The sequence below is a fragment of the Musca domestica genome, unplaced genomic scaffold (genome assembly GCF_030504385.1).
Source record: "Musca domestica strain aabys unplaced genomic scaffold, Musca_domestica.polishedcontigs.V.1.1 10, whole genome shotgun sequence".
Classification (NCBI taxonomy): domain Eukaryota; kingdom Metazoa; phylum Arthropoda; class Insecta; order Diptera; family Muscidae; genus Musca; species Musca domestica.
Window position 1 is genome coordinate 14,393,610 of NW_026712115.1, and position 16,436 is coordinate 14,410,045.

General features: G+C 33.2%; 1 protein-coding gene across 2 annotated transcripts in view; it reads right to left on the reverse strand.

Moving 5' to 3' along the window:
- Positions 1 to 16,436, reverse strand: part of LOC101898218 (tumor necrosis factor alpha-induced protein 8-like protein) — a 161,494-nt gene that overhangs the window by 54,768 nt on the left and 90,290 nt on the right. Inside the window, exon 2 of one of the 2 annotated variants that reach the window (XM_059127024.1) lies at positions 15,859 to 15,936. The exons of the other annotated variant lie outside the window; for it this stretch is intronic. Coding sequence (XP_058983007.1) covers positions 15,859 to 15,922 — 64 coding nt within the window. The 5' untranslated portion in view covers positions 15,923 to 15,936. The remainder of the gene's footprint in view (positions 1 to 15,858; positions 15,937 to 16,436) is intronic. 2 annotated transcript variants of the gene reach the window in all.

Here is a 16,436-nt window from a genome sequence, read left to right on the forward strand (position 1 = left end):
CATAATCTTATTTATAGTGTCGAAGCTCCAATAAACGTTTTTAAAAACCAAATAATCTTTGACCCTAACGCAACAAACTCCTATAAATTTGATATTGTATTCCCAACCATCCACAGGCATACACTTCCAGAAACCGATTATACCCCTGAACAGCTAATCCAATTTTTGAAAAAATACTTAAATCCCTCTGTAATAAATGGCATCAAAGCACCCGAAACATTAATGGGAAAAATTCAAGAAATTTTTCCACAACACTTTGCAAAATATCGTATTAGATTTACTAGCCTCCAAGTAGAAGATATTAAAGACAATACCCAACAGGATGAAATAATTATCAGCACACACAAAAGAGCTCACAGAAATGCCAGAGAAAATAAAATACAGATTCTCGAAAAATATTATTTTCCCAGTATGAACAGTAAAATTAACAGAATCGTCAAGCAATGTACTACCTGCAAAGAAAACAAATATGACAGGCATCCTCCGAAACCTGAACTAAGGGAAACACCAATACCCTCATATCCTGGAGAAATCCTCCATATTGATATTTTTAAAACGGAAAATAAACTTGTCCTCACAGCGTTGGATAAATTCTCAAAATACGCACAGGGCAAAATTATTATGTCAAGAGCTATTGAACATGTAAAAGAACCTTTACGAGAATTAATATTTTTATTCGGTGTTCCAAAAATTATAATTTTTGATAATGAGAAATCTTTTAATTCAGCTTCAATAATATTTATGTTACAAGACCAATTGAATATAGAAATCTACAAAGCTCCACCATATACGAGTGTTGTGAACGGTCAGGTTGAACGATTTCACTCCACCTTAGCTGAAATTATGCGTTGCCTTCGAACTGAACGGACATATCCTACCTTTATAGAACTTTTAGATAGAGCAATTTATGAATACAATTACACAATACATAGCACAACAGGACAAAGACCACTCGAAGTATTTTTCGGACGACGAGTTAGCATAGACCCCGAAATGTATGACAAAGCGAGACAAGATAATATTCAAAGATTACGAGACAAACAGATAACTGACCTTAAAAACCATAATAAAAAACGAGAACCAATCAAACAATTTGACCCAGGTGATGAAATTTATGTAAAAATCCACAAGCGTTTAGGGACTAAATTGTCTCCAAGATTTAGAAAAGAAATAGTAAAAGAAAATAACACTACAACAATACTTACAGAATCAGGAAAAATAGTACATAAAAGCAACATCAAAAACTGACTTCATTTTTATATATTTCTTTTTACAGAACATTAACATTTCACTACACTTCTTCACAAAGCAACACACACCTTTTTAACTTCACACAATCATACCTTGTACCCATTCATAATGGACTATCAAAAACTCAGCATGCAAATAAAACTAAGATTTACAAAAGAAGAACTAACAAATATTAAATTTGGAATACAATGGGCTAAGTTAAATATTGTAAACACATTTTTGTTAAATAAAAAAGAAATGACAATTGCATTAGAAAAAATTAAAAACGATAATATTATTGTAACATCAATAGAAGAAGCCCTAGAATTTGCAAAACTAAAAGTAATGTATAATCAAGAAAAACTTTTATATATTATTAAAATACCATTAACTAGTAAAGAAAACTATCAAAATTTTTTGATAAAACCTGTAAAAAGAAATAATAAAATCATAAATATTAAATTTAATGAAATTATTAAAAGTAATAATAGCATATATGGCGTAAAAAATAAATGCATAATGACAAAAAATGTAAAATTTTTTCAAAGGGACCAATTAGTAGATATTTCCAACGATACTTGTATCCCACCGTTACTAAACGGAATGAATTCATCTTGTCAAATTACTCACGGGTATCATATTCCTCAGATAGAAACTATTTCGCCGGGTATTATATTTCTTAATGATTTTAGTGGGACAGTAAATAATAAATCTTTAAATGGAACATTTTTAATAGAATTCCAAAATGTCACGCTGCGTATTAATGACAAATTTTACGAAAATTTAGAAGCTCCATTTTCAATAATTAGTCCACCAGCAATACAGCAAACACCCGACGAAGATGAATTCATAAATCTTTTATCTTTGGAAATGTTAAACTATTTGCATATTAATAATACTAAATTCATCCATGAACTCAAGTCGGAATCAGTTGTTACTAAATTTACCTTTTTTTCTTTATTTTCGATTTTTGCTATATTTTTATTGATAATTGGGTTTTTAACAAAGAAAAAACAAAAAATATTCGTTCATACAGTTACCCCTAGCCAAGAATTAATACAGGTCCCAGTCACTCGAAACACAGTGCAGGTACCAGGACCACAAAAGGTCGATGACTTACCTTATTTCTAACGATTGGGGACAATCGTTTTTAAAGGGGGAGGAGTTAACACACAATAAGTTGTTAATCCAATAAAGTATAGTTTCTTTTATTAATAATTATTCCAAAGCAATCAATTCTCATGAATCTGCATTGCAGACGTTTGTCTGCTCCAAATATTTTCCCAACATCAAATTCCGATTAATTTTAATGAACCCAAAAATGCATTTCCGGTAGTTGACTTCGTCAACCCATGCAATGCTTTACGCGTGTAGACGAAATTAATAAGAATTGTTTTTGGTAACAGCAACTAAATTTTAAACAACAGAGTGGCATGATTTCATGGAAAATAATTTTGTTAAATAGGCAAATTAATTTTAAAATTTAATTCTTACTCGAATATTGTAATGTAGTTTTTAAGACACTCTTTGATCAGCAGCCAACCAATAAAGTTGATTTTAATAAATAGAAAAATCGTGGTTTTAATAATAAAAGCGGCAGTAAGTTCAATTTCGATAATTGCAACTTACAGGATCAAAAGTAGTCCGCGATCCTTTTTGATAAAGTGACGCGTAATAAAAGACAGCGGTAAGTGCAATTTCGATAATTGCAACTTACAGGATAACATTAAATCGCGAGCCCTTTTTGACAAAGTGTCGCGTAAGGATCGCGTTGATCCAAATTTTTTTTTGATACCTTATCACGTAAGGATCTAACTTATATGCACCTACACATACACACATACATTTATGCAGCCACCGGTAAATTCCAATGCTGAATTCCAATAAATAGCATCGTCAACAGCCAAAACTGGTTTGATGTGACGATGCAAATTGAATAATAGTTAGTTCTAGTTAGTTCAAGTTTCCCCCTCGAGTGAGTAGTGAAAGTGTCTCTGCAAAACCAAAGTAAAAATTAATAACATTAAATTGAACATTAAACAGTGAACATTTAACAACAAGAAGAACATTACTAAACAAGAACATACAACACGAAGGTGAAAACTTACAAACTACTTACATGTTAAAACTTATAAACTACTGAATTAACGAAATAAAATAGTGGATTAAAAACTATGTAAAATTATATAAATTAAATAAACTTAAGAGCTATTGAATTAAAACCCAAGAACTAGTAAATAAAAAACTTAAAATAAATTAAAAAACCTAAAAACTAATTATACCTACTCCTAAATTGCACTAAACCCCCAAAAAAGTTATTGAAAAAATAATACGAAATAAAAACGTGAAATAAAATATACAACACAACATTTTTTGTAATTTATAAAGGCAAAAAGGGCAAAAAAGTAAGCCTAAAAACATTTGGTTCTCCAGATCAATAAGTGAAAGTTTTTTAAGTTATTAAAAACAAAAAAAAGAACAATTTGTGAGTGGACAAACAAACCCAAGAACAGTGAATAATAGAACAAAATAATATAAATAAAAAAATTAAATTAAAAAAAGTGAAAAAAAAAATAAATAACAAAAAATAGAAAGTTATTACAACAAATTAAAGTTTTTTAAAAAGAAGAAGTGACATTAAAAATTTAATATACAAAAAAGACAATACAAATTGCTACAAAAGAGACAATAAAAAGTGACACAAAAAATCAGTGGCAAAGTAAAAGTGCGGATACAGCAGTCAAGGAGAGACGGACGGACACTCGCAGCACAACAACAACAAATAAGGTACAACAAACGAGACTTAAAACCCAACATCAAAGTGAGTACTCGTTGGAATTTCTTTTTTTGACACAAAGGGCATTTCGGGAGCAAGCAAATCTTCAATATTTGCATTGACCCGCATATTCCCATAATTTGCAATAACACTTTGACCCACATTCAAAGCTGCTAGTTGCCCACTCAGACACTGTGAAGGAAAATTTTCCATTTAGAGCCATTTTTGTGGACGGACATTTGGCTTTTGACCCGGAAAAAACAGACAGACATATTTTTTTCTGAAATAGCGGGAATTTTCAAATACACAAATATATATATATATATATATAGAATACATAAGCGCCATATTGACACAAATACATAAGCTTTTAACGAGTAAATAACAACTGTTTAAAAAATAACGTCTGGTGGACAGACGAAAAATAACCTAAATTTTTCAGAAAAAATTTTGAAATCAATCAAGCGTCTAGTGGACAGACATACATGTGATACAAAACATAGTTTTTTTGAAAAAAAAAAAAATTGGCAAACAGGCAAGCGTCTGGTGGACAGACATACATTTGAAACTTGAACCACAAATTTATTTGAAATTTTGGAGAACAAATTTTATATCGGAGTCTGGTGCACAGACATAAAATCGAACCATGACATTTTTTGCACTTTCTTGAATTCTTTGCTGAAAATATTTGGATTTTGACCCAAATTATTTTCTTTTGAAAACTTTTGCTCAAATTTTTGGATTTTGGCACAAATTATTTGTTTGAGATATTTTTGCTGAAATATTTGGACTTATACAAACATAATTTTCTCCAACTCTCGTTGCGAATTTTAATCGAACATATGGCGAATTTAGAAAATTTGTTGAATCAGACAAATTTTCACAGCAATAGTCAAAGTTATTGACTTTTATAAAATAAAATCCTCCTGTCATAGGATATTAAGCGATTTTAAGTAAACATTTTGAGACTTTTGCTCGATTTTTTTTTTTTTTTTTTTTGGTTTTATGAAATTTTTTGGAATTTTCAACTTCTCTTTGACTATCAAAACTAGACACTCGTTTTTTTTTTTTTTTTTTTGAAAAAATCGTTTATTGCAGCATTGCATCTCAGGTAACTTCGGCTTTTGCAATTCTAGCTTCAACACTTTTGTTTTAAAAACTTTTGGATTATTTGTCGATTTGCAAAAATAAAATCCTCTTGTAAGTGGACTTCAAGAGATTTTATTTTCCTTTTTGCTCATTTTGGCTAAAAGTTGACTCCTTCTGGCAACCCAACAAACCTTTTTAATCAAATCAGTCCGGCATCAAATACAAAGAAAATTTTTGAAATATTTAAACATTTTTGAAATATTTAAAATATTTTGAAAATTTTTGAAAGGAAACAAAATATATATTTTTGTCGACAAAAACGGGAGAAAGAAACTTATCCTCATTTTAAAAATAAAAATTTGGATACAAGTTTAAATTCTAAACCAAGTTAGTCCTTTTCATTTCAAAATTTCGTAAAGGTTAACGCTCAGCTTGAAAAATGGATAAAACTTTAAGCAATTAATTCACAAATTGCGACAACGGTCTTTTGGATTATATTTCAATTTTTTCAATAACCAAACCTGATGACACGGTACATACATTGGAAACAACAAGGATGGAGTTGGACTCGGCATGGGACCAGGTCAAGAGAGCATACATAGACTGCCGGGATTATGTTCCAGAAGAAGAAGGAAAGCCGATCGATAAAAAAGCGCTGAGTTCAATAAATGGACAAATTCAAAATCTTTTGGATGAAAAGACACAAGAAAAAATAAAAAGAGAATCAGAGATGTCACAACAAGGAAGGGAAGTGGATTTCACAAACGTATCCCGGCTACCTCCATGCGATACAGACAAATTTAAAGGTGGTTATAGGGAATGGCCGACGTTCAGAGATCCATTTTCGGCAATTTACATAACTCAAAATTAAGCAATGTCGAGAAATTATCCCATTTAACGCAAAAGACAGCAGGAGAAGCTAGAGAAATTATTTCGCATGTCCCACTAACTATTGACGGATTTACATTAGCATGGAAAAATCTCACAGATCGTTACGAGAATAAACGGATGCAAATTAATGAAGAAATCAAAACACTTTTTAATCTACCTGCAGTTTCTACAGAATCAAGTCACACTATTCAAAAAGTACAACGCACTGTTAATAGCAGCATTCAGACACTGGGGATGATTGATGTCGATGTTAGAGGATGGGATCGGATTTTAATATACATTTGTTCAACAAAACTACCTAGAGGCTTATTTGGTATTATTTTTAGTGCAATTTAGGAGTGGGTATAATTAGTTTTTAGGTTTTGTAATTTATTTTAAGTTTTTTATTTACTAGTTCTTGGGTTTTAATTCAATAGCTCTTAAGTTTATTTATTTTATATATATATATATATATATATATATATATATATATATATATATATATATATATATATATATATATATATATATATATATATATATAAACAAAAATCTTGGAATTTTCTGAACGTGGAGTTCAGGAGAATACATAAGAGCCATATTGACACAAATACATAAGCTTTTACCTTTGGAAATTTGGCGTTTTCATAAGTTTTCCCGCTAAAGAATATGTCTGTCTGTTTTTCCGGGTCAAAAGCCAAATGTCCGTCCACAAAAATGGCTCCAAATGGAAAATTTTCCTTCACAGTGTCTGTGTGGGCAACTAGCAGCTTTGAATGTGGGTCAAAGTGTTATTGCAAATTATGGGAATATGCGGGTTAATGCAAATATTGAAGATTAGCTTGCTCCCGAAATGCCCTTTGTGTCAAAAAAGAAATTCCAACGAGTACTCACTTTGATGTTGGGTTTTAAGTCTCGTTTGTTGTACCTTGGTTGTTGTTGTTGTGCGTGAGTCCGTCCGTCTCTCCTTGACTGCTGTATCCACACTTTTCCTTTGCCACTGATTTTTTGTGTCCTTTTTATTGTCTCTTTTGTAGCAATTTGTATTGTCTTTTTTGTAAATTGATTTTTTAATGTCACTTCTCTTTAAAAAACTTCTATATGTTGTAATAACTTTTTTTAGTTTTTAAAATTGAAGAAAAAATTTAATTTTTCCAAAATTTTTAAATTTATTTAAATATTTTTTGTAGCATGTACTGTCTATTTTTTGTTACTTATTTTTTTCCATTTTTTTTATTTATGTTATTTTGTTCTATTATTCACTGTTCTTGTGTTTGTCTGTCCACTCATAAATTGTTCTTTTTTTTGCTTTTAATAATTTAAAAAACTTTCACTTATTGATCTGGAGGACCAAATGTTTCTAGGCTTACTTTTTTGCCCTTTTTGCCTTTATAAATTACAAAAAATGTTGTGTTGTATATTTTATTTCACGTTTTTATTTGGTATTATTTTTTAGTGCAATTTAGGAGTAGGTGTAATTAGTTTTTAGGTTTTGTAATTTATTTTAAGTTTTTTATTTACTAGTTCTTAGGTTTTAATTCAATAGCTCTTAAGTTTATTTATTTTATATAATTTTACATAGTTTTTAATCCACTATTTTCTAAGTTTTATTTCATTAATTCAGTAGTTTATAAGTTTTAACATGTAAGTAGTTTGTAAGTTTTCACCTTCGTGTTGTATGTTCTTGTTTAGTAATGTTCTTCTTGTTGTTAAATGTTAAATGTTCACTGTTTAATGTTCAATTTAATGTTATTAATTTTTACTTTGGTTTTGCAAAGACACTTTCACTACTCACTCGAGGGGGAATCTTGAACTAACTAGAACTAACTATTATTCAATTTGCATCGTCACATCAAACCAGTTTTGGCTGTTGAAGATGCTTATTTATTGGAATTCAGCATTGGAATTTACCGGTGGCTTCATAAATGTATGTGTGTATGTGTAGGTGCATATATTATTTACATCATTTTGTTTTGATGTAATTTATGCAGCCGCCGGTAAATACCCAACCAACAGTGTTGGGCAAAAATTGCGTAAATTTATGGACATTATCATTGCGAAATTGTTTTACTAAACGGTGAAGTTTTGCGGCTTTGCAAATTACGATAAATTTCGATTCAATGGATAATGAATAAATTTGCCGAAACTGGGTCTGTTTGTAATGTAAAGACAAGAATGCGCCTTTAGAGACAAAATGAAAATGTTGATTTCACTTGCAGAAACTTCTTCATATTTTATTTCGCTATATGTATTTTCATTTTCAACCGTTATGTTGTCATTCTCGACATTTTCACATTGATCAATGGAGAGATAATCTTCAGGCCGAATAACCACCAATTAGCATTTGTGTGTATCCATGTGTGTATGTCAAGATTTCCATCTAACATATGTCTCATATTTCCTTTGGTTACATTATGATTATATTGTATTTTCTACAAAATTATACTACTTTACGGATTACTTTTTTTATAAAAATTTAATTTATATATTTTAACACAACTCTCAACATAACTCATAACTCAACATAACTCTTCCATTCAAAAAATGCAAAGAATTGGGAAATTCCCGAAACATCGCCCTAACTCAATTTTACAGAATGGAGAAAAAACTTATAAAAACACCTGATATCAAAGAACAATATGATGCCTCAATACTTGAATACTTAGAACTTGGTCATATGAGGAAAATCAATCCGAATGAAATGGATAAAATGCCAAATTATTATCTACCACATCACGCTGTGATAAAACCCGATCGACTCACATCGAAGTTAAGATTCGTATTTGATGCTTCTTGTCCTAAATCAAACAAAACTAGTCTAAACTACATACTATATCCTGGACCCATTTTACAACAGGATTTAGTATTGCAAATTTTAAAATGGAGATTCTTCAAATATTCCTTCAATGCAGATATAACAAAGATGTATCGCCAAATACTTTTGGATCCAAAGCAAACAAAATATCAAAGAATTCTCTTATGAGCTGCTAACAGTTACATTTGGAGTTAACTGCACACCATATTTAGCATTGAGAACTCTTCTTAAACTAGCAAAAGATATAAAAGAATCATATCCTAGAGCCGCAAATATAATTTTGAATAATTTATATGTTGATGATGTATTAGCTGGCGGCCACACTGAATCCACATGAATCATTAAAAGCTCGAAAGGAATTAACTGCCGCTTTAGACTCTGCCGCTTTTACACTAATTAAATGGGCGTCAAATGATCACAAAATGATACAAGATATTCCACATGAACATTTGCTACCACTCAATTGGCTAGACATTTCCGCAGATGCTTCAACTAAGACCATTGGAATTCGATGGAATATCTCAGGTGATTATTTTTCCTTCACACCACCTTCAATGGAAAATAAAAATGTATCTTTAAAACGAGAAGTTTTATCAACGATAGCCAAATTATTTGACCCGTGTGGATGGCTGTCACCGGTGGTTGTTGTAGCTAAGCTAATAATGCAACAAATCTGGCTAGACAAAATTGACTGGCATGATCAATTAAAGCCAATAACTCAGATGAACTGGAAAAATTTTGTTAAAAATAGCAAAGATATTGAATATCTCAGAGTTCCTCGATGGATTCAATACACGCTAGATGGCTCTGCAGAGATTCATGGATTTTGTGACGCGTCGGAAAGCGCGTATGGAGCCACTCTGTATATTAGGGTGGAAAATACTGACCATAAGACACATACATTCTTATTAGCAGCAAAGACTCGTGTCGCTCCTATTAAAAAACTATCAATACCCAGACTTGAGTTATGCGGGACAGTATTACTATCAAAATTAGCAAAATCCATTGTAAATAGCCTATAAATATCAAAATATTCGACACAATTTTGGAGCGATTCTACCATCGTCTTAGCATGGTTAAAAAAGCCTCCTTGTCAATGGAGCACATTTGTTGGAAATAGGGTCTCGGAAATTTCCGATAATTTTGGACAAGAAAATTGGAGACATGTTGATTCGGAAAATAATCCAGCTCATATTACGAGCCGTGGATGTTCGCCTGCAGAGCAAAGGATTAGAGATCTCTAATGATCTATGGCTCAGAATGCCAAAAGACCGTTGGCCATCATATGAAATTCCAAATGACCCAAATTTGGAAGCCATGGCGCAAAAGTTATGACTCTCCTCGCGGAAAGAAATGACCCTTTAAAAAGTTTCTCCTCTTTATCTAAAATTTGTTGATCATACACATACGCCCTAAGACTCTGGAAAAATACTGGAGCAAATAGGCAACACCTTCGCACCTCATTAAAGGACCTTACTTCAGATGAAATCCAAGATGGAAAACGATCTTGCATAATTCGCACACAAAAATTCCTATATGCAGACGAATACAACTCACTTATGAAAAAGACTCAAATTTCTCCTTCAAGTTCTCTGTTGACACTCAACCCGTTTCTAGACTCGAAGAGTATTATTAGAGCAAATGGCCGATTGGTACAATCGCCAGCCCTTACATATAGCGAACATCACCTAATAATATTACCACATGGCGCAAAACTTAGCAAATTGTTAGTCGAATTTACTCATAAGGTTACTTTACACGGGGGTAATCAATTAATGACCCGCAAATCAAACAAACCATATGAAAATGTTGAATCTGCTTAATTCACAAAAAACAAACCCAAACTCAAATAATGGCTTCGCTACCACCCGAACGTACTTTTCTTTCTCGACCATTTACAAACACAGGGGTAGATTTTGAAGGACCCTTCAACATTAAAAGTTACTCAGGAAGAACTTTATTACAAAAGGCTAGGCTATACATTTAGAACACACAAACGGCGGCTTGTGGGAAGCGGGTGTTAAATCATTTAAAATTCATTTACGAAAAAGTATCCCAAAAATGAATTTCACTTTTGAAGAATTTACAATTATTTTAGGAAGAATTGAAGGCTGTCCTAATTCGCTACCCTTAAGTCCTGCTAGCGACGACCCAAATGACCCTTCCCCTTTGACACCTGGTCATTTCTTATTAGGAACATCTATTCTTACCCCAGCTCAAAGTTATTTCGTAATATTTTTGTAACAGATGGAAGTTAGAATATCTTCACGAACTTCAGAGAAGAACTAAGTGGAAATATGAAAAAGAGAACATCAAAGAAGGAGATTCAGTTATCGCAAAAGATGATATATTGGCTCCGCATGAATGGAAGTTAGTATCCAGGCAGTGATCAAAATACCAGGGTTGTAGACATACGGACTGCAAGTGGCAACATCAGCAGACCCATAACAAAAATTGTCAAATTGTTTTCCGACTGACTAGTCGGATTCTCACTCAAAAAAGAATTTAGAACTCGCCTTAATTTCTTTTCAGATATGGCCGCTTACTTGCCTAACCAGGACTGCCGTCTCGACAATCACAACCGTAGCCCAGACTCACCTGCCATCCCACAGCAAGAAGCGCCAGTCGAACCATACGGCCAATCCATCGTCTCAGTTCCACATCCCCTGAAAGACGTCAGCGAAGGCGATCCGACACCAGACCCAACGCCATGAAACGCAATATTCGTGTGGACTATGCCAAGAAGTCCATGCACTCAGTGCCTGTGAGAGGTTCCGCAGGCAGACGCCCTTCCAGTAGTACGAGACCGTGGAGCGTCGCGGGTATTGCCGAAATTGCCTGGCGAGAAGTCATTTGGCCCCGACTGCCCGTCTTTAACTGGTTGCCAGAGATGCAACGACCGGCATCATACTTAACTGCACGGGGCGCCTCAGTTGGACGAGGTATACCTCAACATAGAAGCCGTCACCACCCCAGCCTTTGCGTTGAATTTGGAATTTGTACCGACGGCTATGGTACGCATAACGACCGAGGGCATGGAGAGGTTCAGCATGTTGCGGGCCATAGTTAGCCAATCGGCGACGATGTCCAAGATCTCATAAGCCGATTTTCGTTGCTTGAGTCTGCAGTCGGGGAACTACAAAAGGGGGTTGGTTCGATTTACCACTTTTACCATTTCGCCCTGCCGCACAAACTCTACTTGGAGTCTGAAGGTAAATGCTTTAATAATTGAAGACCTCCCCAGACGCATTTACTCAGACCCGATATAAGAAGACCCCACGAGATGTTTTACGAACTATTCTCTTGCTAACCCTGATCCTCGAGGAAATAGTCCAATCGATGTGGAACTGGGAGCGGACACTTACTCCGCCATACGGAAAGATGTGTGTACAACAGCTGGAATTGGAGATGTCCTGGCCTACAACACACAACTGGGCTACGTGTTTGCTGGACCCATCAAGAACATGAGGAACTGAAGAACGAGGAATCATATGGTATATAGTAAGTGAATAAATAATTGTTCATAAGTTTACGCAATTTTGCCCAACACTGTTGGTTGGGTATTTACCGGCGGCAGCATAAATTACATCAAAACAAAATGATGTAAATAATATATGCACCTACACATACACACATACATTTATGCAGCCACCGGTAAATTCCAATGCTGAATTCCAATAAATAAGCATCGTCAACAGCCAAAACTGGTTTGATGTGACGATGCAAATTGAATAATAGTTAGTTCTAATCGAATTACCGCCGCGAACACAAGTTTCCCCCTCGAGTGGGCAGTGAAAGTGTCTGTGCAAAACCAAAGTAAAAATTAATAACATTGAATTGAACATTAAACAGTGAACATTTAACAACAAGAAGAACTTTACTAAAAAAGAACATACAACACGAAGGTGAAAAAACTTACAAACTACTTACATGTTAAAACTTATAAACTACTGAATTAAAAAATATATAAAATTACAAATACTTAAAATCTACTGAAATAAAACTATGAAAATAGTGAATTAAAAACTATGTAAAATTATATAAAATAAATAAACTTAAGAGCTATTGAATTAAAACATAAGAACTAATAAATTAAAAACTTAAAATAAATTACAAAACCTAAAAACTAATTATACCTACTCCTAAATTGCACTAAATCCCCAAAAAAGTTATTGAAAAAATAATACGAAATAAAAACGTGAAATTAAATATACAACACAACATTTTTTGTAATTTAAAACGGCAAAACAGGTAAGCCTAAAAACAGATAATACGTTGTTAATTAGGGGTCAGGACAAACCGGGCGTACACTACGTACGACTGTGAATTGGGCACCGAACAGGTGATACATGATGTAACGAAAACAATGTATTGGGTGAACAATGTGTAAACTGATCAACATGTTTAAATGCCAACAGCTTTGGGAATGGGATACTCTTTTGGTAAAAGCTTCTTAGACGAAAAAATAGGAAAAGCTACATTGTTACTTGTCAACGGCTCATATTTGGGCAGATTTCATTTTAAGGTTTGAATACATATCAAAGCTTGTATTTTCTCTCTGGTTAAAGTATCTACATCTTTCCAAGAAAGCAAAGGCGGTTAATTTGTGATATTTTGCTTCCACAAATTCTATGTTATCTTAGACAAACAATGCAAACAAATATAGACTAAAATATGGACCCAATGATCCATGCTGTAAAATTAATTGTTTTGAATTTTATGTCAAAATGTATAGTTCGGTTCGAGTAATCGATGAGAAAGGTGCTGTCGGATTTTTATACCCTCCCCTTGAAAAAGGAGAGTATATTAACTGTCCCTAAATATTCGTCGTAGACCCCATAAAGTATATATATTCATAATCACAATTCCTTCATTCGCGTTAAATTCTAGAGAAGAAGACCGTGTAATCAGCGAGTTTAATTAGTTCGAAAAAGGTATTTTATTTAAAAACTGTGTCGGTGGCTCGAACAAAGATTGTAAAATAAATAATAACATTCTATAATAAAGTTCTATAATATTAATCTACCAATTTTAACAAAAGACTTTCTTGTGATAACTCACAGGAAGTGTGATTAAAATTAAAAATGAGAAGGAAAATATCGTTGCTAATATACAAAGGAGGGAGGAAGTGGCTTAACAACAACAGCGTCTTCGTTGGCGAGGACGACAAAATAACTAAACAACGAATAGGCGGACTGTCAGATGTGTTGTTATTGCGAAATTTAAAAAGAAGTATGGGAGAATATTTTCGTGAAATGTTAGAATTATGTTTAGTTGGTAAGGTATGGAGGGACAGTTAATGTCTTCAAAATATCACAATGTGAGCGGTGGTAGTGATCACAAATAGAGGGCTATACACAAAATAATTATTTTTGTAAATATTTCGAAGAGCTACGAATGTAATGAAGAATTGAATATAACGTCCAAAGTGTAGTGTGTTTTTGTAACACGCTTTATTATAATTGGCCGAAATTCTTTTTATGTTATCTTATTAACATTCGAAAATTTTTCTCGAATATACCATAAAACCATTATACAGGGAGAGATAAAAAAAAACTGCAACAAAGTCAAACGACATAATTTTTACACTTATTTTCAATTTTATTGAATGAAAGCAAAGAATGTCGGAAATAGCATCAAATTTTAGAATAAGTTTAGATTTGTTCGAATTGGTCACCTTTGGCAAGAATTACATCCTTCAAACGGCCGATGTAACCGACACACCCAGCCCGAATGTTGCTCTGCGATATTTTGGCCCATTCCCGGCAAAGTGCTTGATTGAGGTGATCGACACTTTGGTATTTTTTAGTGCCAACCTTGCTTTCCAAAATACTCCAAACACAATAGTCCAACGGATTGGTATCCGGAGATTTTGCTGGCCATTGTGCGCTGGAAATGAAGCGAGGAACCTAATTTTGTAACCATTCTTGGGCGTCGCGTGCTGAGTGCGATGGTGCTGAGTACTGTTGGAATGTCGAAGGTTTTCAGACAAAATGTTTGTGTGCCGAAGGCTTTAATACACCCTCCAGAATATTTTCGCGATAATATTCGGCATTTATTCTGATGCCACGGTCGATCAATACGAGTGGAGAGCGACCAATGGCTGTTATGGCAGCCCAAACCATCACCTTGGCCGGCGCACATTTCAGCTGACCTCTTTGGCAAGTAAACACGATCATTTTGTTTGTTTACAAACTGCTGGGCAACGAATGTTTTCTCATCGGAGAAAACGAAATTCGGAAGATCACCACTTTCGGCCAAGAGAAGCAAATCTTTAGCTCTTTTGAGTCTATTTTCTTTTTGTTCATTTTGCTCATTTTTCAATCTTTCCCGAATGGAATATTGCGATATGTTCAGCTCACGAGCCATTTTTCGGCCACTGCGACGCGGGTTTTGATCAAGTCGCTTCTTTACTTTTCAAACCATTTCTGCTGATGTTGGTGTTTTCTTCCGTCCTGACGTCGCCTACGCTACCAGTATCACGGTAACGAGCGATGGTACGAGACATACATTTAAATGCTGGAGTACTCTAAGGGTAGCCACTTGTGGTTTTCCAGCCAAATATAAAGAAATCACACTATCAAGCTTGAAGAAATTTTTTCCAATAATATAAAAATATATTGAACAAAACCGTCAACGAAGCTGGTGCGGAGAGTTTTTTCGCAATAAGGAAAAAGCGACAATTCATTTGTTATATAGTCGTATTTCTAAAATTGCGTGTATTTGAATTTTAATTTGAAAAGTGGCAAACCTATTGTTTACAATTGTACATTCAGAAAATTAATGATATGAAGCATTTGAATTAACCATTTTCGAAACTTTCATTCGTATTTTCAATAACTTATTTATTTATTTATTTATTTATTTATTTTTTTTTTTTGAAAATGTTTAGTTTTGTTTACATTATAATAGCATTACTTACAATAAAACTTCTACGTAGTTGAAGTTGAATTGTATTTGTTGCGGTTTTGCTTCTAACATATTAAAAATCGACCATGAAAAGAAGTTAAAATAAAAATCAGAACGATGTAAGTCATAAAAAGTTAAATGATAATTTAAACGATTTTTTTTATTTTACCTTCAAGATTCCAATAATCGACGCTCCAAAGTAACAAATATTGACGAAATCCTTCCGTGGCCATATTGGTAATAAATCCTTTCGATTTTTTGTTTTTCCATTATTGGAAAAACCAAGATGTGAATGCGTTAGAGGAAAGGGATAAATTAAAAAATAGATACGGAAAAAGATTAAGTACGTTATAATTTTTTGACCTTGTCTAACCTAGCTATGTTTGCCTTAATTCAACAATTGTGGAATTTCTTTTCCTAATATAATAGATATGTTTTGACTAATATTTGCGTATATTTCGTTTCAGTACATTAATTCTACATATAATATTGTCAATGTCCTCCCTTTTCTCCATAAATTTACGAAATCATAGTACGTCGCGCATCTTATAGAAGCGAAAACAAATAAATAAATCACTAATCCCCAGTGGAACAAAATCCTATACACCGATGCATATTTGAACTAATTTTCTTACAAAAAATTTAATACCACATTTAAAACAATTTTGTGGGTAAATGTGGCTAATATTATAGACAAGTAAAAAAGCAGTAAGTTCGGCCGGGCCGAAATTTGAATGCCCTCCACCA